The 21,986-nt window shown below is 35.7% G+C and overlaps 1 protein-coding gene and 1 non-coding gene across 4 annotated transcripts in view; both read right to left on the reverse strand.

Annotated features, from left to right (window-relative positions):
* The window catches only part of Orc4 (origin recognition complex subunit 4), a 74,346-nt gene that overhangs the window by 36,706 nt on the left and 15,654 nt on the right, over positions 1 to 21,986 (reverse strand). For 2 of the 3 annotated variants that reach the window (XM_010620969.3, XM_010620967.3), the window contains exon 2: positions 631 to 704. The exons of the other annotated variant lie outside the window; for it this stretch is intronic. In XM_010620969.3, the coding sequence (XP_010619271.1) occupies positions 631 to 687 (57 nt within the window). In that variant the 5' untranslated portion in view covers positions 688 to 704. The remainder of the gene's footprint in view (positions 1 to 630; positions 705 to 21,986) is intronic. 3 annotated transcript variants of the gene reach the window in all.
* Positions 14,530 to 14,662, reverse strand: LOC117283723. The gene has a single exon (XR_004514753.1). It is a non-coding gene; the product is annotated as a small nucleolar RNA SNORA76 (small nucleolar RNA).

Consider the following 21,986-nt stretch of genomic DNA (forward strand, 5'->3'; position numbering starts at 1 on the left):
TATATTAAAAACAAATGTAATTCTATATGCTACCTATATACAAAATCATTTAAAAGAACAAAATACTTGGAATAAACCTAACAAAAGAAACGTAAAACTTATATTCTAAAGATTGAAATCTGATCATTTTTAGGAAGATATGGATAATAATTAGGACTCTACTATCCAAAGACAAAGGATAGAATTAAGAGGTAGCGTAAAACATTAATAGAAAAAAAAATCAACTGACAAAGGAAAGTTTGAGAACAGATCTGTTATTCTGTATTTATTTTTGGATGCCTGGCTAACTTTGCTTCTATATAACTGTTCCTATTATCTTATACAGATACCTTTCTAGTACAGATACATCCCCCTAAAAACAGGTTCCTCAGTACTATGAAATAATCAAGTTAAAAAAAGATGACTACTTTGACTATCTCTGATCACCTTTGTATGATAACAAGCTTTAACATTAAAATAAATACATGCTGGTGGCACACACCTGTAATCCCAGCACTCAGGAGGCTGAGGCAGGAGGATAGCTGCGAGTTTGAGACCAGTCTGGGCTATACAGTGAGTTCCAGGTCAGTCTCAACTACATAGTGAGACCCTGTCTCAAAAAACCAAAAAATAAAATAAATACATACTAACCTGTGAAATGCATTCTCCATGTAGTAAGTTGCTGTTCTTTGATTTACGATTGCTCATTTCAACAAATTCAAACCCTTAAAAGAATTTAGGGTGATATAATAATAAACATGATTGGCTTAAAAAGATTTACTGAGAATTTACATTTCTAGAATCAAAACATATACAAGTTTTCCAATGTGAAAATTTTTAAATTTTTCAAACTTAAAAAACCCAATTCCATTTGTTCAACGAGTTGATATCCATACCATAGTTTATGTAATTCTTATAATTATTCTTGCTGTTCCCTTAAGCCTACTAATCATTTTCATTTCCTTCCTTTTCTTTATAAAGAATGTTTCTCCTACCCATTCAACCAGTACAATCATCCCTTACAGGAAACTTTTCCTTTCTTCATCCACTTAATAACCATACACAATCTACAGATGAGATTAAATGTCTCTTTTTAAATACCTGTTTGCAAATACTTTTTATACTCATAATCAAATTACACAAAGAAAAATTAGCTCTTTAATTGTAAGGGTCTCCTACTTGAGGACATTTTTATATTCCAATTATTACATTATGCCCAAAACAAAATTGGCAATGAAGTGATGACTAGAATGAAAAAAATGCTAATCAAAAAAAATTGTTTTGGTTAAATTCCTCTTGAAAATGCCTTTGGCTAAAATAACAATTTTTTTAAAACACAGAATTCTTATGGGAATACTTAAGAGTCAAGTAATAAACAGTGTAAATTTAGGCATCAGACCTTGTTAAAAATGCCTTGCTCAATTTAAACCTAAAACAATCCTAATATGAATTACCATATTCCCTAAGATTAAAACATACAGAAAAGTAGGTAACTTGACCAAAATCAAACAACATGTAAGTGAAAAAATGAGGCTATGAACCCAATCAAGCCATATACTTTTATTTTTAAAAAAAATGTACTTTGAGAAAAAAAACAAACAAAAAAAGAAAAACGAACTTTGATATTTCCAAATACTATCTTCCTGGAGTCTTAATTATGAATCTAGAAGTACCCTCTAATTCTGGTCCAGCCTATCTCCTTATGGTCTGAGTTTAAACCTGCTCCCACAAGGCTACAGAAGACACAGTTGAGTCCTCAGGCATACTAAAGAGTACCAAATCTCAACTCCTGCCCCTCTTGGCACTGCCTACACAAAAGAACTGTTGGGAGATCTGTTTGTCAATGTCAGTCTCCAACAGATGCTAAAACACCTTTCAATCTTGGCTCCAGCCGCACTCAGTTGCAGTTTGACATCAGTCTCCACGGGGAAACTAGCCAGGAGACACACCCTAGCCAGGAGACACACCCTTCTGTGTACCTGGGGAAAGCTTGCCAACTTCAGTCTCACAGCAAATACTCAAACAGCCCTGAATCTTGGTCTTAATCCTTTCAGTTGTAGTTAAAGAACAGGAGTGCCAATCCAGGATACAGAGGGAGGCAGACATCTCAAAACTCCCACAGGCAGGAGAGCCAACCTAGGTCCTACAGCAGGTGAAAGCATCTATAGCCCTTTGCTGGTCAGCTTGAAGGCAGGGTTAACCAGGAAGCTGCTGGGATGTATGACAGTCATTATTGCCTGAGCAGAGTCTCATCTTATGATCTAGCAGTAACCTTTCCAGGGTCCTCTAGAAGTCAGGTCTGCAAATCTGGTAAAAGGACAGTGCTCTGCAGGAACTTGCAACTCAGCCTAGCCATATGGAAGCCAAGTTCTTGGAGACAGTCCAGCCCACCCAGGTACAAGATAAGATTAATGTTCTCTGGAAGTTATGTGAAAAAGCCACCAGAGAAAAACTCCACCACAGACCCAGTGGCAGACACATGATTTGGCTCCAAATAAAATTGACAATGATCTTGGAGAAATCCAATCAGTGTGGGCACCTCAAAACAAAAGACCTTAACCTTCCAAAACCAGTCTGTGAAAACTAGAAATGCCTACTTCTTCAAACACACAGACACTAATACAAGGCTACAAGGAACGAACAGAATCAGATAAGTATGACACATAAAGGAATCAAAGTTCCAACAACTGACCCCAACAAAATGGGAATGTTCATACTGTCTGAAAAGATATCAACATAGTCATCTGTATAGCCCAAGTGGTCCAGTGCATGCTTAGTATGCTCAAGGCCCTGAGTTCAATCCCCAGCAATGGTAAGATTAATAAAACAAGAAGTCATAATAAAATAAAAAAACAAGTTAATGGAGATGAAAGAAAACACAGATAATTCAATGAAATTAGGAAAACAATATATAAACAAGACATTTCATTAATAAATAGAAAACACAAGAATCAAGCATTAATTCTTGAAGTTAGAGTAACAGTACTAAAAGTACAGTTAACAGTACTAAAGAATTCAATAGTGTGTTTTCATAGCAGTCTAGGTTACATGTAAGAAAGAGTCAACAGAGAAACAAAAAGAAGAACAAAAAGAGCAAAGAAAGCACAGGACAGCATCAAGCATATGAATACTGAATGATAGGGATAAGGTTTAAGAAATGCACTGTTAGGCAGTTTCCCTACTTTATTGAAGTGATTAAATACAGTTACATAAGCCTGGATGGTACAGTCTACTATGCACCTAGATCAGTAGTGGTGAACCTGTGGCATGCATGCTATAACCGGTTGTTTGTTATCACTGAAAGCTCTAAAAGATTTGCCATCATTGGCCTAGACTATAAGGTATAGAACTACTTATAGAATAGTTTATCTGGCAGTTACCTACCCAACCAAAATGGCATAGAAAAAGACATTCTCAGGCAAACAAAAACTGAGGAACTCAACACCATTAGACTAAGTTAAGAGAGATGCCAACAGAACATTTTCACATTGAAACAAAGAACACTAATTACAAAGACTGAAAAATATGGTGAATGATAAATTTAAAAAATTATTACAGTAAAAGACACATTGCCATTAATCCTACTCAAAAATACTCCTCCCTCACTTTAACCACTCCCACTGTTCTTGCCACTTTCTGAAGCAGTATGGGAAGTCCCTTTTTTGGTGAGTGTTTTTATGAGGCATATAGTGAATGCTGCTACTCAGTGACATGCATGGGAAAGGCAAGCTCTTAAAAACATTTCATTTTATTCAAATGAGTGCAACTTCTGGCACTTTCTCAATGTCAAACTGACCACAAAAGGTAAAGATTTTCAATCAATCTGGGATATCAAGACAGCCATGTCAACACAACTAAAGACACTTACAAAAGACTTCCAAGAATTGCTTCAAAAGGATAAATGTGCTCAAAGCAAGGGAAAGAATTTTGAGGAAGATTAAAGATGTGTCTTTTATAATAAATTATTTAAATATTGTAATTTTAATATACCTTGTAAGCCATGAAAATATATGAAGGTAAAAAATTTAAGGGCAAAGGTTAATTCAAATTCAGGATACCCTAAAGCCTTTCTATCTCTACCATAAAGGTTAAAATGCAAAACTATTAAAAACAACTCTATAATGATCTGGTAAGGGGTACACAATATACATAATATGTAGGTTATGACATGACATAAAAAAATGTTGGGGAATGAAAAGGTAGAACTTTTGATCGTGATCTAAATTATGTTATAATTTGCTTAAAATAACATGTTAGAACTGTAAAATATTTTATAAACCCTTAATGGTAAACATGAAGCAAAAACGTAGAACAGATGCACAAATATAGAAAAAAGTACAAAGGACTGCAGCTGGAGAGGAAAAAAAAATCTACAGAACTGGAAAACAATTATAAATCAAGAGTACCTTACCTGACATGCTTGGGGCCAGAAATCTCTGATTTTAAAGTTTTTCCTATTTTGGAATGTTTGCATAGACTTTACTGGTAAAGCATTGCTAATCTGAAAATCCAAACCAAAATGTTCCAAATTCTGAAGCTTCTTAAGTATCATATTGTGAGTTCAAAAAGGTTTCAAATTTCAACGACTATAATCCAGCTTCTTGACAGACTACGGCAGGAATATGGCAATTTATAATGAGTCCTTGACTCGAAAATACAAGAACTGGGGAGGTAGCTCTGTGCTGGATTGCCCCTGGGTTTAATCCTCCAATACCACAAAAACAAAAAATTTAGAAGTTTTGAATGTTAGGACATTTCAGATTTTGGACTAGAAATGACCAAACTATAATAAATTAGTACTAAGTTCTTATGTAACAATAATTATTTTTGAATGTAAATATTCTAATCAAAATAGTGTGGCTAAATGAATAAAAATGGCAAGGCTGAACTATGTGCTATAATAGACTCACTTTCATATACTGAAAGTGAAGTGAAAAAGATATCCCATGCAAACAAATGACAAGAAAGCAGGGGTAGTTAAATTCTTCAAACAAAATAGACTAACACAACTGAAAAAGTGTCAAAGGTCACTATACAATGCATTTTGACAAATTCCTCTCATGCACAAAAACTGTTCTCCAGTATAGATATATTAGACTGCACAAGTCTTTACAAATTTAAAATTGAAATCTTATCAAGAATCTTTTTTGACAACAATATTATGAAACTAGAAATTAATAATATATTTGGAATATTAAATGTGGGAATTAAACAAAATGCTCCTGAATAATAAGTTAAAAAAAAAGAAAAGATATCTTTGGAAATAAAAATAAAATACAATATACATTCATACCCCCTCACTCAACTACTTTGAAATTTAAATTGATACCTGTGTACATTTTGATGTAAAAATTTTGTTCTAGTAGTGCTAGCTGTTTGATATTCCACTGGCTGGCTGGAATTTGCCAGTGTTCACTGTCTCCTAAATAGCTAATCTTTCTAGCCAAAACAGTTTGTTACTCATTGGTTTCTGGTATTCCTAGAACCAATTAACAATGAATAAGGAGGCATCACTGTGCCAGAATTATGGGATGAAGCAAAAGCAGTTAGAAATGGGAAGTTTACAACATTAAATACCCACATTAAAAAAAGAAGAGGTTTTAAATAAAGAGCCTAATAAAGCTATGCTTTAAGAGATTGCAGAAAGTTAGTAGAAGGAAATAATGTAACAGAGATCAGAGCAAAAATAAATGAAATACAGACTCTGAAAACAAAATCAAAACTAACTTATTTTTTGAACAGATAGTTGACCTATCTTCAGCTAGACAGACAAAAATGCCTCAAAATCAGAAAAGGAAACAGAGACATTATAACTGATAGTACAGAAATACAAGGAATTCTGAGGCTGTATGACATGTCAACAACTAGATAATCTAGAAGATATGGATAAATTTTTAAATGTATACAACCTATTAACAAAATAATAATGCAGTAACAGGAAACTTAACCAGACCAACTACAGCTAAGAAAACTGAATTAGTAATAAAAAATTTGTACATCAAATAGTCTTATGACCTAGTAGTTTCTCTTCTCTTTTCTTTCTTTCTTTCTTTTTTTTTTTTTCTTTTCTTTTTCGGTACCAGGGATCAAACTCAGGACCTTGCGTTTGCGAGACAGGTGGTGGCTCCACTGAGCTAAATCCCCAGCCCGTGACCTAATAGTTTCATAACTGAATTTTTCTCAGGATTTAAAGAACTAATACCAACCAAGTCTTTTCAAATGCTTTCCAAAGAATTGAAAAAGAATGTTTGTATATAGTGAACTTTCAGTCGGTGGGACAAAAAACTTGACATACACAACTTGAAAGGCTTATGTGGCTTGAGATTTCAGAGATTTCTCTCCATAGTGGGTTAGCTCCAAAGCAGAAATACTGTGATGAAAGGATGTGGTGAAGCAAACCTACTCACTTCCTAGAAGCAGAAAAAGCAAGGAAAGAGGAGAGAAGAGACACACACCCCTTAAAGGCACAACCCCAGGGACACTTGGAGGAGGCCAAACTTCCTAACAAACCATTAAGCTAATGAACTCATCAATGAATGTATTGATGAGGTTAACACTCTCAAGATTCAATCAGTTCTCTAGGTCCTAATTCTGAACATTGCTGCATTGGTGATCAGGCCCTTAACGCAAGAGTGCCTGGGAAACACCTCATATTTAAACCATATCCAAACTGATCTTTATCCTGATACAAAAGGCAGAAAAGGATACAAGAAAAGAAAATTACAGGTCAAAATTCTACATCATAGTTACAAAAATTCTCAATACAATATTAGCAAATTGAATCAATGAATTCAATGATTCAAGATAATTCACTATGATCAAATGAGATGTCACAGAGATGCAGATTAGTCACATATGCAAATCTATAAGTGTAATACATCATTAAGAAAACAAAAAAGCGATTTAATTACCTTAATAGACGCAGAAAATGCTTTAACGAAAATTCAATATTCTGTCATAAAAAAATTCTCAATAAATCAGATAATAAAGGAATGTATCCCAACAGAAGACAACATTTAACAAGGCATAGCTAATAACACACGGGGTGAAAAGCTGAAAACTTCTAAGATTACAAACAAGAAAAGAATGCTCATTCTCACTACTTCTATTTAACAAAGTACTAGATGTCCAAGAAAGACAATAAGTTATTCAAATCCCACAGGAGGAAGTTAAACTGTTGCTGTTTGCAGATGACATGATCTTATATAGAAAACACTAAAGACTCAACCAAAATACTATTAGAATGAATAAATACAGTAAAGCTATGGGACACAAAAATCAATAGCATTTCTTCATATTATTAACAAATTATCTGAGGAATCAACAAGACAATCTCATTTGCAGTAGCAAAACAACATTATTTGAGTAAATTTAACCAATGAAATAAGATTTGTACAACGAAAACTGTAAAACACGGATGACAGGAACCAAAGACACAAAGAGAAAAGATACCCCATGTTCATGCATGGGAAGAAATCAATATTGCTAAAATGTCCATGTTGTGATCTACAAATTCAGCACAAAGACTAAAATTCTAGTGCCATTTTTCATAGAAATACATTAACAATCTTAAAATACATATGGCTCTACAAAGTCATCAAATAGTAAAACTAATCTTGACCAATGAGAACAAAACAGAAGGCACTATACTACTTCATCTCAAACTCTATTGTAAAGCTGTCATAATAAGACAGTATGCTACTGTCACAAAATCAAACTTATACAACAAAAAACAAAAATACATTACCATACAACACTATACAGCCAGGAAAAAAAATGCATTTATGGTCAACTAAATTCAGCAAAGTTGCCAAGAGCACACAAGGAGGAAAGTCTTTTTTTTTTTTTAATTGAATTTATTGGTACATTCTATGTATACAGTACAGTTACATTCATTACTGGGATCTTGTACCTTTACATGACAGATCTTGCTTCTCATTTTTACCCCTTGTCCCACCCTCCCTTCACCCCCTCCTCTCCTCCCCATCTACAAACACTTTAATTCCATTTTTACATTTTCTCATATTTTTCCCTTTCCCTTATTCCCCTTCCCCTACCCTTTTCACTGTCCTTACACCTTTAGTCCTTTCTTCCTCTTTCACAATGCTAATTAACCTGTTAGGATCTTGAGTACTATTTTAGTTTTTCACATCAGAGAAACTATCCGGTATTTACACGTGTGACTTATTTATTTCACTCAGGAGTATATCCTCAAAATGTACCCATTTACCTATGAATGAATCTAATTTCTCATTCTTTATGTCTGAGTAGTATTCCATTTTATAGAAAAACCACATTTTCTTTATCCAGTTTCCAACTGATGGGCAGGAGGGCTGTTTCCAAGTTTTAGCTATTAAAACTGTGCCGCTATAAACATGGGTGTGCATATATCACTGTAGTATGATTCTTTTAATTCTTTTGGAAAGATACACAACAGGATGGCTGGGTCAAATGGAGCCTCTAATCCTACTTCTTTGAGTTTTCTCCATATTGATTTCCATAGTGGTTGAACCAGTCTGCATTCCCACCAACAATGGAGAAGGGTTCCTTTCTCCCTGCAACCCCGCCAACATTTGTTATTGTGTGATTTCTTGATAGCAGCCATTCTTTGTGGGGTGAGGTGAAATCTCAGTTTTGTTTTCATCTGCATCTCTCAAATGACCAGTGATGTGGAACATTTTTTCATATATATTTCTTTGCTTCTTTTATTTCTTTGAGAAATGTCTGTTCATTTCAGATGCCAATTTTTGAATTGGGTCTTTATATTTGGGGGGGCTGGTTGAGTTCTTTTTATATTCTAGATAATAGTCCTTTGTCTGAGGAGTAGCTGGTAAAAAGTTTTTCCCACATTATAGGTTGTCTCTTAGTTCTGTTGATTGTTTCTTTTGCAGTGCAGCTTTTTAATGAGATCCCACTTGTTGATTCTTTCTGCTAGTTCCCGTGCTACTGAGGATTTGTTCATAAAGTCTTTTCCTACGCCAATGTCTTCCAGAGTTCTGCCTAACTTATCTTCCAGCAAGTTAGTGTTTCTGTTTTTATATTTAGGTCTTTAATCCACTTGGATTTTAATTTAGTGCATGGTGAGAGACAAGGGTCTAGTTTTAATCTTTTGCAGGTTGAGATCCAGTTTTTCCAACACCATTTATTGAAGAGGCTATCTTTCCTCCAGTGGGGATGGTCAGCTCCTTTGTCAAAGATGAGGTAGCTGAGTGTATATGGAGTTGCTTTTGTGTCTTCCAATTTGTTCCAACTGATCTTCAGGTCTGTTTCTTTGCCAGTACCATGCTATTTTTATCACAGTGGCTTTGTAGTATAGTTTCAAACTGGAAATTGTTATACCCGCTGCCATGTGTCTGTTGCCTAGGATGGCTTTTCCTTTTCTAGGTCTCTTACGGTTCCAAATGAATTTTTGGATTCTTCTTTCTAGTTCTGTGAAGTACAGTGTTGGAATTTCAATTGGCATTGCATTGAATCTGTATAGCAGTTTTGGCAGTATGGCCATTTTCTCTATGTTGATTCTTCCTACCCAGGAGCAGGGAATGTCTTTCCATTTTATTATATCCTCTTCAATCTCTTTTTTCAGAGTGCTGTAGTTTTCAGTGTAGAGATCTTTTGCTTCTTTCGCTAAGTTGATTCCTAGAAAATTCATTTTTTTGGATGCTATTGTCAAAGGAATTGTTTCCCTAATTTCTCTCTCAGGGAGTCTGTTGTTTGTGTATAAGAAGGCTATTGATTTTGTGTGTTGACCTTGTATCCTGCTACTCTGCTAAAAGTGTCAATTAAGTCTAGAAGTCTTTTGGTGGAGTTTTTTGGGTCTTCAATGTAGAGTATTATATCGTCAGCAAATAATGACAGTTTAACTTCTTCCTTTGCTATCTTTATTGCTTTAATTTCTTTTTCTTGTCTAATTGCTATGGCCAATGTTTCCAGAACTATACTGAAGAGGAGTGGTGACAGTGGGCATCCTTGCCTTATTCCTGATTTTAACGCGAAGGTTTTCCATTTTTGGCCATTTAGTATGATGTTAGCTGTTGGTGTTTCATAGATAGCCTTTATTAAGTTGAGATATAGACCATCTATTCCAGTTTTTTGCAGGGTTTTTATCATGAATGGGTGTTGAATTTTGTCAAATGCTTTTTCTGCATCTATCGAGAGGATCATGTGGAAGTACAGTCTTTTTAAAACAGTGTTAGTAAAAATGAATACTCACATGTAGAAGAATGAAGTTAGACTTTTACTTTATGATATATATATGCACATACATATAAACATATATAAAACAATCAACCCCCTAGGAGGCTGAGGCAAGAGGATCCCAAGTCATGCCTGGCATAAAGGCCCTGTCTCAAAATAAAATATTAAGCAAGGGATAGTGGCTTGGGATGTGGCTCAGCATGAAGAACTAAAGATTTAAACCTAAGACCCCAGATTATAAAAATATTAGAAGAAAACAAGATCCACAACATTGGTCTTAGCAAAGTTTTGGATGTAACTGTTAAGGCACAGGAACCAAAAGCAAAAAGAAATAGATTTCCATAAATCTAAAAATATTCTACAAACAAAGGAAAAACAGAGTGAATACCTTAAAAAATGTATATATATGAAACTCAACTCAATAGCAAAAAAATAAAGAACCGTATTAAAAAATGGACAAAGGACATAAAAAACTATGCATATCAAGGGATGATATACATATAACCAAAGTGTGCAATATCACTAATATTAGGAAGGCAAATCAAAACTGTAAGGGCTGGAGATTACCTCAGTGGTTCTAGCACTTGCTTCACAAACGCAAAGACCCAAGTTCAATCCCTGGTACCAAAAAAAGAAAAACAAAATAACTATAATGAGTCATGCCATACCTGTTAGATGATTATTACCAAAAAAAGATGAAAGAGGATGACAAATTATGTGGAGAAAAAAAGAACTCTTGTTCATTGTCGGTGAAAATGTAAATTACAGTCAGGACAAATCACAGAATTAAGTTCCTAATAAAGTTAAAAGAGGACTATCATATCATCTAACAATACCACTCTTGAATATATATAATCAAAGGAGTTGAAATTAGCATGTCAAAGACATAACTCCATTCCCACATTCATTACAGCATTTTTCACCCTAGCCAAGATACAGAATCAAGCTAAGTATCTGGTCCATCAATGGGATGAATGCAAAAAGATATGGGATATACACAGATACATGCTCATGCATACAAATACACAAAACAGACCACTTGCTATCTGCAACAATATGAAAGTACCTGAAGTATGCTGTTTTAAGGGAAATAAGCCAAGCACAGAAAGGGAAACAACACACCATTTAACTTATACGTCAAGGTCACTGAAGCAACAGATCGGTGGTTTACCAGGGGACTAAGGGCAAAGGGGCAATGGTGGTCAAAGGATACAAAACTGAGGAAATGTTGGTCAAAAGATAGAAAAGTTCAATTAGATTTAAGAATAAATTTAGGAGACTTCCAGGAAGATGGAATCCCTGGTGCAGTGGTGAGCAGCAGCAAGTCATCTGCTATTTGGAATCCAGATACTGGAAGATAGTGACTTAGGGAAGAGAAGACTGTGGGAGATAAATCCCCAGGACCCAGAAATGATTTCAAGGAAAGGCTGGAAAATGCAGACAAAGACAGGAGACAGACTGTAGCACAGAAAGAAAAGGCAAAAATGGACATCCCCCCACACTCCCAGCTTGGGGTGTGAGAACCTACAAAGACACAGCAAGAGTGGGCCAGCCCAGAGGTCTCCAGGGAGAAGAGCGAAGGAGTGAGGAGAGCGAAATGGTAGATGCTATCTACATGCTGCAGTGGCTGGTGAGTGACTCTGGTTCCAGAGATAGCTGTGTTCCCTGGAGAGGTGCCTTTTTGGGGAAGAGGCCAGCTGAACTCGGGACTCAGAGCAGCCATAGGCTGATTTCATCTCAACACTCCCAGTGTTGCAGTCTCATGGTGGCTGGGTAGGAGACAACCAATGGGGTATCCAGAGCAGGGCTGCCAGTGGTCGATGTAGAATAACTAGAGTGTTACTGGCTGAGGACTCAGGTCTCACCCCCACAAAAGAAGGCCAGGATCAGTCAGAACTTCAGTGACACTGAGGACACCTGATATCCCACCTCAACCCCACTGCAGAATTACTGGGGTTGCCCAACACAGATCTGGGCTCTGACCTGGACACTACCAGAAAATTGTAGACACCAGGCGATAACGAGAGACTTGGGCAAAGAAAATTGCTTTCATTTTCTTTTTTAACTTGATTGCCTGTTCTTATTTTTTCTATTAATGTGAGCATTGTTTTTAGTTTTGCTTTGTTGTTTTGGCTTTTCCCTTCTTTCTTTCTCTGTTCTTCATCAGCATCCCAAAGCTTCAATCTTGCCTTTAATCTGTCTTCTTCTATTTCTCTACTTTATCCTCTTATCTCTAAAATTCTCTCCCCTCAGGAAGAACTCACTCTATTAGAAGGATTTTGTCTGTATATAATTTTGATTGGTTTTAGATTGTTATATAGCTATAAAGCTTGTACCTAAGATTAAAGGTGGCAAATTAACAAGAGTTATCAAAGTTTGTCATTCTCTGGACTGTGGTTGATGCTACTGTTATTACATGTTATATGATTTTTAACCAGGGTGACACAGTTGTGATCAGCATTTCTTCCTTGTATACCAATATAGAGACTGACTGGGGGTTATAAACAATACTAGAGTCCAATACCAAAAAACTGGTGCTAGGCCTAACACACACTAACCATTAATCCCTAAGAAGTCAGCATGGTAGGATATTGAGACAGACTCAAAAGCCAAAAGTAGGCTCAGGGATTTAGCTCAGAGGTGCCACACCATCTGACTCGCAAACTCAAGGTCCAGGGTTCAATTCCTGGTTTAAAAAAAAAAGCCAAAAGCAAGCTACAAGTTGAAGACATTTTTGAAAAGTAAACATTTCCTGAAGATGTTTCAGTACTAGTAACAAAGCTATCTAACATAAGCAACTTCTAAATATCAACACAGAAAATAAATGTTTAATAAAATAAAACAGAAAACACTGAAGCAAGATTCAATCCCAGACCTCCAGCTTACCCAAGACAAATCCAGGGGGCACTGAGGTGTAAGAAATAAGAAGCCACCTAGCTGGTCTTTTTGAAGTGTTAGAACCAGAAGTAGCAAAGCATATGAATGAGGCTTTTGAAAAAAAAAAAAAAGAAAGAAACAACTCCATAGCTTACTAAAGAAATGATGACCATAATGAACAACACTGTGAGTGAATCCAGAGTAGATACAGATTAAAAAAAAAAAATAGAGCTTAGGAAAATGATGGAAACTATGAAGAACTGGATTCTATAAATCAGATTCAAACAGATATCCAGGAGAATAAAAATTCTAGTAATCAATCACAGTAATCAACGTGAAGAAAGAATATCAAATCTAGAAGACAGGAACAATAAGAAATTAAGAAGGTTTCTCTGGTGTGAATAATCTGCAATAATACATAAGATCCTAATAAGATTACTGACATTTCGAAAAGGGAAGAAAGGAACTAAAGGTGTAGGGAAGTGGGATGAGTAGGGGAAGGGTAATAAGGGAAAAGAAAAAAATGTGAGAGAATGAAAAGATGGAAATAAAGTACTTGTAGGTGGGGAGGGGAGGAGGGGGTGAAGGGAGGGCAGGGGTAAGGGGAAAAAATGAGAATCAAGACTTGTCATGTGGAGGTACAAGATCCCAACAATGAATGTAACTGTATTGTATCCCTAAAATGTACCAATAAACTCAATTAAAGCTGAAAAAAAAAAAAGAAATTAAGAAGGGCAAAAGTCAATGGGTATCAGTATGACTATCAATGAGAATGGTCTCAATTCACCAATCAAAACAAAGAGATTGGCAGAATGGATCAAACAAGATCCAACAATATACTGTATACAATAAACACATTTAACTAAAGAAAAAAAAATTCATAGACCAAAAGTTAAAAGAAGAAGAAGAAGAAGAAGAAGAAGAACAACAACAACAACAACAACAACAAACTCCACGCAGGTAAGAACCCATAAAAAAACATGGGTAGCTATTTTTTTTTTTTTTAACGTCCATTGATTTGGGCCAGGGATTTAGCTCAGTGGTTTCACTGCCTGAATTTGATCCCCTTTACCAAAAAACAAACAAACATCCATTGGTTTGTATTTGGCCACTCTACAATTGAGTACCCTCCCACAGCAAATAGAACAGTTAGAACCAGAAAACAGAATATAGAGGCTGGGTGTAGTGGTGCACTCCTATAATCCTAGCACTCACAGAAGTCAAGGCAGGAGGACTGTTTTTGAGTTCAAGGTGAACTACATGGTGGGACCCAGTCTCACAGACACTCCCGTGCCATTCCACCAACACGTCATATCTCACCAACACAGCAGCTCCAGGCGTAGCATGTAATTTAGGAAGGCACAATGTAGGGGGCACACTGGCAGGGCACTCATTATGCAGCAGAGCCTGCTGTATCCGTTTTAGCTTTGCAAAAATGTAAGTCTTCTTCCAGTAGCCTGGTGCTAGCCCGGGTCGCAGCCATGTTGCTTGTGGTTAAAAGAACCGCCCCCAAAGGCCAGGTGGCCCCAGGTATGTACAAGCACATCCTGTGGAGCTGCAGCTTGACCCCCCATGCCATGGACAGGTTGCAGTGGGGGCCCAAAATCAGTGTGTTTGGGTAGTTATTATATTTGCAGACAAATTGGATTTTAAGCCAAGATTTATCAGGAGACATAAAGAAGGTCACTATATTCTTAAGAGAACAGTCTAAGAGGAAGAGATTACAATCATAAATATATATGCACCAAATAATGATGTACCTAATTATATAAAACTAACACTAATGGACATGAAAAACCAGATAATCACCAATACAATCATAATAGGAGACCTCAATACCCCACTGTCATAAATACAACAACTAAACAAACAAAAAAACCAAGAAATACCAGAGCTGAATCAAACTTCTGAACAAATGGATTTAAAAGAAATCTACACTGTTCTACCCCACAACAAAATATACATTCTTCTCAGCAGAATTTGTGACTTTTTCCAAAACAGATCACATACTAGGTCACAGAACATGCTTAAGTAAATGCAAAAGAACTGAAATTACACAATGAATATTAGTAGACCATAGTGCAATGAAATTGGAAGTCGATGGCAAAAGAAAACACAAAAACTATGTAAAAACATGGAGATTAATTAACACCCTCCCAAACAATGTGACCAATTGGTCACAGATTAAATTAAAGAAGAAATTAGACAGTTTCTACAATTAAACAATAATACCAATATAACATACTGGAATTTATGTAATACAATGAAAGCAGTTCTACAAAGGAAATTTACAGAAGTGAATTCCCACATCAGAAAAAGAGTGAGCTCAAATAAATAACCTAATGTTGAACCGCAAGCTTCTAGAAAAAGAACAAATCAAACCCAAAGTCCATATGAAGGAGGAAATTACAAAGACCAGAGCAAAAATTAATGCAATTGAGACTAAGAATCAATGAAGAAGAGCTGGTTCCTTCAAAGATTAAATAAAATTGACAAACCCTTATCCAACCTTATCAAAAAAGAGGATGACTCAAATCCATGCAAGTAGGAACAAACAGGGAAAAGTCACAGCAGATCCATGACATCAATACGTATTTTGAGAACCCGTACTCTAGTAAGATGGAAAACTCAGAAGAAATAGATTTCTAGATACATACAAAATATCAAAGTTGAATCAAAGAGCTATAAAAATTCTAAATAACACAGTATCAGTCGAGGAAACTGAAGTCATAATTAACCTTGGGGCATAACATTGGGTTATGGAAAAACATAGCATACCTTCCTAATGAAAATTTGTACTTTAGTATTATAGTAGCCAGCTGTGCTTCTCAGGAACTGCACCCTTGTAAAATAGGAAGCAAAACCAGTGTTTACCCACTTGGTATGACAAATGGCAAGGTGTAAGCACATGTGTAAAAGTGTCAAATTGGGACTTCTACCCACATAATGCTCCATGTAATATTTTTGTGTGTTTTCCTGAGCATCACAGGGGGGTTCCAATACTCCCACACCAATCATCTGTTATGTAAACATGTACTATAACATAGTGGAATGTGGGTGTGGCTCACAGTAGCTGGGCCTGGGAAAGCAGGAACCCACCTGCACATTCAAACATTGGGCAGATGAACAGCAAGTGTGTACAGGAGCTGCAAAGCAGCAACAGGTGAGTTTTATCCATGAAAGGCTCACTGTTAAATTTCAGTACATTTAGGATTATTTTTAAAAGTTTTCTTTTAATTTTTCTGTTAAAGTAGCCCAACTTAGTACAGTGGAACATGAAAAACCAGATTTGCAAGGTTTGGAGGAAGTAGAAAGGGAATCATCAGATTATGTATGTATGGACAACAACAATAATGATGACGATGATGATGATGATGATTCTGATATTGGCCATGTGATCCAAAGTTCCTGTGACAGTGAAATAAGAGCCAAAATTGACCAATACATAGGGAATGCAGACCTCCTTGACTCCGATGATGTAAAAAACATTAATGTGAGTATATATCTGACTAGTCAAAATGGTATAAAATGATCATGCAACCAAATAGAATGATTCAATGTTAGAACTATGTTCAAAAGCGCAGTGAGGATCTTGGCAGGGGTGAAACCTATTAGAGAGAATGCCAGTACTGCCATTCAATGTTGGAAACTGTAACAGATAGAATGCTACAAGATGTTGTGACATACACAAATGCTGAAATATAAGTAAAACGTTCTGTATGTACCAATCACCATACACAAAAAATGTGTTTATTGTTTATTATGAAATCTCACTAGCTGAATTGAAAGTATTCATTATCAGAGACCCCTGAGGCAGGTTCTGATCTATTCAGCACTACTACAGAAGGTTAAAAGAAAAACTCAAACACAGAATTAAACAGAGAAATGGGGAGCCAGGATGACCAATGCTTGTGCAAGCAAGGCTGAACAAAGGCCCTGAACACCCAGAGCTGTCGGTATTTATTGGTGACATCACAGTCAGATTGAGGTAAAGGAGCTATGTAAGAGAATGTGTAGCTGCTATGAACACATTACTGATGTAGGCAAGGCTTGTAAAGGAAAAAAATCAAAACATTTTTGAATTAGGAACGGAACAGACAAAATACAGGTTGTGGTTAATAATTAACCTTGTCTTTTCAGTAAAGAAGGGTTTAACTGTAGGAAAAGAATCTGGATAAAAGTCACTCTGACCTTCGTACATAGGATTCAGGTGGACTCACTTCTCAAAACAAGCCAATTGTGGGGTTACCTCTTTATAGCCTGCACTGCTCACAGCCTCCTTTGGGATAATACATAATGTAAAGGACATTCCTCCGTAATCATAAAAATATATGCTCCAGTAGAGGCAAAGACATATTATACTTTCAATTTAGAAATTTATCCTGGAACTGAGCCACCAGGTCTTTATTGTATAGTAACAAACCAAATGATGTTATTAACAGACGTGTTCTCCCATCTCCCAAACTAACCAGAATGTGACATTCAACAACTGGTTTACCAGTTTCCATTATGTTACTTTTGCGAGCAGAGCACAAGGTGACCAGTGTAGGAACAATACACAAGAACAAAGCAGAAATTCCAAATGAAATGCTGAAATTTCAAAACAGAAAATTGTACAGTATAATCTTTGGATTTCTGAAAGATAATAACATTTGCCTTATATAAGGGAAAGAAAAACTGATATTGTTGATGTCAACATTGCACCGTGATGGAAACACTGACAGAAAAACCTTGACAAAACTGAAGCCTAAGAGGGAAACTTTTACAACAAAACCAAAGGCAGAGTAGGTGTTGTGGAAGAGTTGTGAAGCAACTGTAATATTACTTGAAAAACAAAGCACTGGGCAATGGTGGTGTTTTATTCAATCCTAAACAAGTGTGGTGTAGTGGTAAATTTACAAAGAAAATAAAAAATATCACAGAGAAGTTTTCTTAGAGAACTGGGACTGGAACTCATAAGAGATCATTTATAGCAGAGGAAGAACAAAATGTTTCTGCTTAAGGAAATATGCCAAAAAAATTGAACACACTGGTAAACTGACAGGTGAACAGGAGATGCAACATCACAAAGACCTACTACAACAACAGGAAAACCAAAAAGATGTTAACTGATCTACACAAAAGGGGAGGAAAACAAAAAACATACATTCTATCAGTGTAAGCGATACTTGTGAATGGAATATGCAGTTGTCATATATGAAGACTGCCTTTGGTATGACAGTTGAAGCGAAGATTATTTCTGTGGTAGACTTTAGTATTTACACTGTACTTCACTCAGGTTCTTTATTTTTTATGTTATCTTTTAGATTTTGTGAAGTAAACTGCTGATGTGAAAATGGTGATGTCTATTCTATAACCACTCATTACATACTTGATATTTTATTGATATCTGTTTTCTTGCTAAGTGTTTTGTTTGTTTTTTTGTGGTACTGGGGATCAAACTCACAACCTTGCACTTGTGAGGCAGATGTGGTGCCGCTGAGCTAAATCCCCAGCCCTTTTTTCTTACTAAGTGTACACAGTACAATATAAGTGGGAGGCAGCTGACAAAAGAGGAAGACATGATAAAAACCTTAGAGAAAACAGAAACAGAAGGTCTTTATATTAAGCTTGTAAAACCTGTCTATTGAAAGCCAACAGCTAACATCATACTAAATGGTCAAATACTGAAAACAAAACTTTCACTCTAAAATCAGGAGTAAGATAAGGATGCCTACTATCACCTCCTGTCTTCAATATAACTCTGGAAACAACAGCCAGAGCAATTAGACAGGGGTAAGAAATAAAAGAAGTATGACTAGGAAAGGAAAAAGTTAAATTATCATTTGCTGATGACATTATGCTCTAGATAGAAGACCCCTGAAAACTCCACCAAAGGATTCCTAAAATTAATAATCAAATATGGCAGCATCGCATACAAAGTTAACACTCAAAAATCAATAGTATTCCTAAACTTGAATAACAAACTCACAGAGAGTAACACTAGCATCAAGAAAAATGAAATACCTAGGAATCAATCTAACAAAGGAAGTAAAAGACTGGTACAGTAAAACTAGTTTACTCTGCAAAAGGAGACTGAAGAAGATATCAGAAAAGAGAAAGATATCTCCTGTTCATGGATAGATAGAACAAATAGGGTGAGAACGGCCACACTTCCAAAATTGTTACATAGATTTAATGCAATCCCAATCAAAATACAATAGTATATCTCACAGAACTAGAGAAACCAATCCTAAATTTCATTTGAAACCAGAAGAAACCAAGAATAGCAAAAGCAATTCTGGACAACAAAGGCAAGGCAGGTGGCATCACAATCCCTGGTTTGAAATAATACTACAAAGCTACCAAGATAAAAACAGCATGACACTGGCAAAAAATAAAAAAGGAGAGGAGGGGAGGGGAAGGAAGAGGGGGAGGAGGAGGGAGAAGGAGAGGGAGAGGGAGAGGGAAAGAGAAGGGAGAACCAAAAGGCATGGCATAGAACTAGAGGATCAATGGAATAAAATAGAAGATACGGAAAAAAAAAAAACTCCAAGAGAAATCAGCTACTTTATCTTTTGCAAAGGGACCAAACACTCTCACTGGAAGAAAGCCTCTTTAGAAATGGTGCTAGGGCCAGGCATAGTGGCACACGCCTGTAATCCCAGCACTCGAGGCTGAGACAGGAGGATTGCTGTGAGTTTGAGACCAGCCTAGGCTACATAGTGAGTTCCAGGTCAGTCTCAACTATATAGTGAGACCTTGTCTCAAAAAACAAACAAACAAACAAACAAACAAAGAAATTGTGCTGGGAACAGTGGCTTTCCCCATGCCAAAAGTAAACCTGGACCCATATCTCTCACCACATTAAACTAAATTAAAATGAATTAAAGATATAAATATTAAAACAAAAACAATCTGCTGGAAGATAAAATAGGTAAGACTTTTGAAGATTAAGTTACACAGAGACTTTATGAACAAATCCTGATCACAACAAGAAATATTACAAAGAATCAACAACTGGGATCTCTTAATATTAAAAAGCCTTTACACAAAAAAAGAAACCACCAATAGAGTGAAGAAAAAACTCACAGAAAAAAATTTCACCAGCTATTCCTCAGATAAAGGACTAATATCTAAAATATATAAAGAGGTCAAAAGAATCAGACCCCACCCCAATTTAAAGACCCAAACCAAAAAAATGGGCTATAAAAGGAATAGACACTTTTGTAAAAAACACCAAGTGGAAAAAAAAATTAAGACTTGTTCTTTTGTGTGTGTGGGTGTGTGTGATATACTGGGGATTGAACTCAGGACCTTACGCTTGTGAAGCAGGTAGCAGAACCACTGAGCTAAATCCCCAGCAAGACTTGCTGTTCTTTAGATATTCAGATTTTTTTTACTATGAAATAGACCCAGGACCTAGTTTTTTGTTGTTGTTTTTTTTTTTAAGCAGGAATTGAACTCAGGACCTTGAGCTTGTAAATCAGGTGTGGTGCCACAGAGCTAAATCTCTGGCCCTAGCATCTATGTATTTTTAAGGATGAGTATCTTTTCTCACTTGAGAAATAATCTCACATCAACTCTTTCTACATAGTAATAATGAGACATTAACATCCAAATATAATGTCACAGATGTCTAGATACATATTGAGATATGCATTCACTAATCTGACTACTAAACATATAAAGTGACTTTGAAGATTTCATGACACACACAAACATGTATACAAACATACCTCAGCAACCATTTAATATTTCAGATTGTATGGATCTAAACATGATGTAATCGATAGTTGCAGGGAATCACAAACTAGAATGCACTTAATGACTGAATGTTTTAAAACGTAGAATCCCAAGAGTCATGCTCAGATTCTGATTCCGAAGAAGCAGGGTGAAGTCACAGACTGCCTAGTTTTTATAGGCATCCTAGGCAACTATAAAGCAGGGTACCATTCCTTAGAGTTAAGGAAACTATGGAACAAAAAGATTAAGTAATGCAACTTGTGTTCCTCCATAGGTAATGACTGTCAGAACTGCATTTCAAGTCAAGCAATCTATAATTAGGTATGGTATTTCTTAAAGGCCCCATATGGTAAACTAAATTTCCTACTGCCCTGGAAGCTTCACTACCATTTTTTTGTCTCAATTTCTGCTTTATACTCCCCATCTTCTTACAACATCTTTCAGGTTTCCCATCTGCAAAGGGAATACCAACTTTTCTTCTTCCTCACAAAAAAGATGATTTCTAGGTTCCATTTAGCACTACCTACATGCTAGTCTCTGTGCAATTTAAATAATAATCCTGTAATACTAATGGTTTATTTTAAAACCTTAGTCTTGCTTCTAATGTTCTATATGCTAATCACATCATGATCCATTAAGTATGGTTTAATAGTAAGATATACATTTATAGTTTTAATATATTTTCAATTATCTTACAAAAATTATACCTTCCTAAAACATATTACTGTACTCTCAATTTTAAAATGTGGTAAAGTGTAAAGTAAGAAAATCATGTTTTCTAATTTCCCTGAGTTATCAGATTGTATTTAAACAAACATGCACAGGTGACTGTTTTCACAGCTTAGTAAGTATACAACTTTTACAGCCCTCAAAATTCTCTCATTTTGTTCTGATAAGTGACTTTAAAATATTCTAATTCACAAACTTCACATACGGTTGAATGGAAATAGATCATAGCAATAAATAATAAAAACTAAAATCTCAGTCTTTTATTTCAACAAAAATAAAAAAATTAAAAAACATTTTAGCTTATGTTTGCTTTTTAAAAAGATCCTGAATTTCTTCATCATAAGAGTTCTAATCATGCAATCCATGAAAGTTTTTTCTTAACATTTTATAACAGTAATTTTTACTTGAGTATAATTCAAACCATTGCTTACTACCAGTTAAAAAGACTTGTTAGTATGTATTTCAAATCACTCTTTCAATGG

Source organism: Fukomys damarensis, unplaced genomic scaffold (assembly GCF_012274545.1).
Source record: "Fukomys damarensis isolate Sample0158 unplaced genomic scaffold, DMR_v1.0_HiC HiC_scaffold_29, whole genome shotgun sequence".
Lineage (NCBI taxonomy): Eukaryota > Metazoa > Chordata > Mammalia > Rodentia > Bathyergidae > Fukomys > Fukomys damarensis.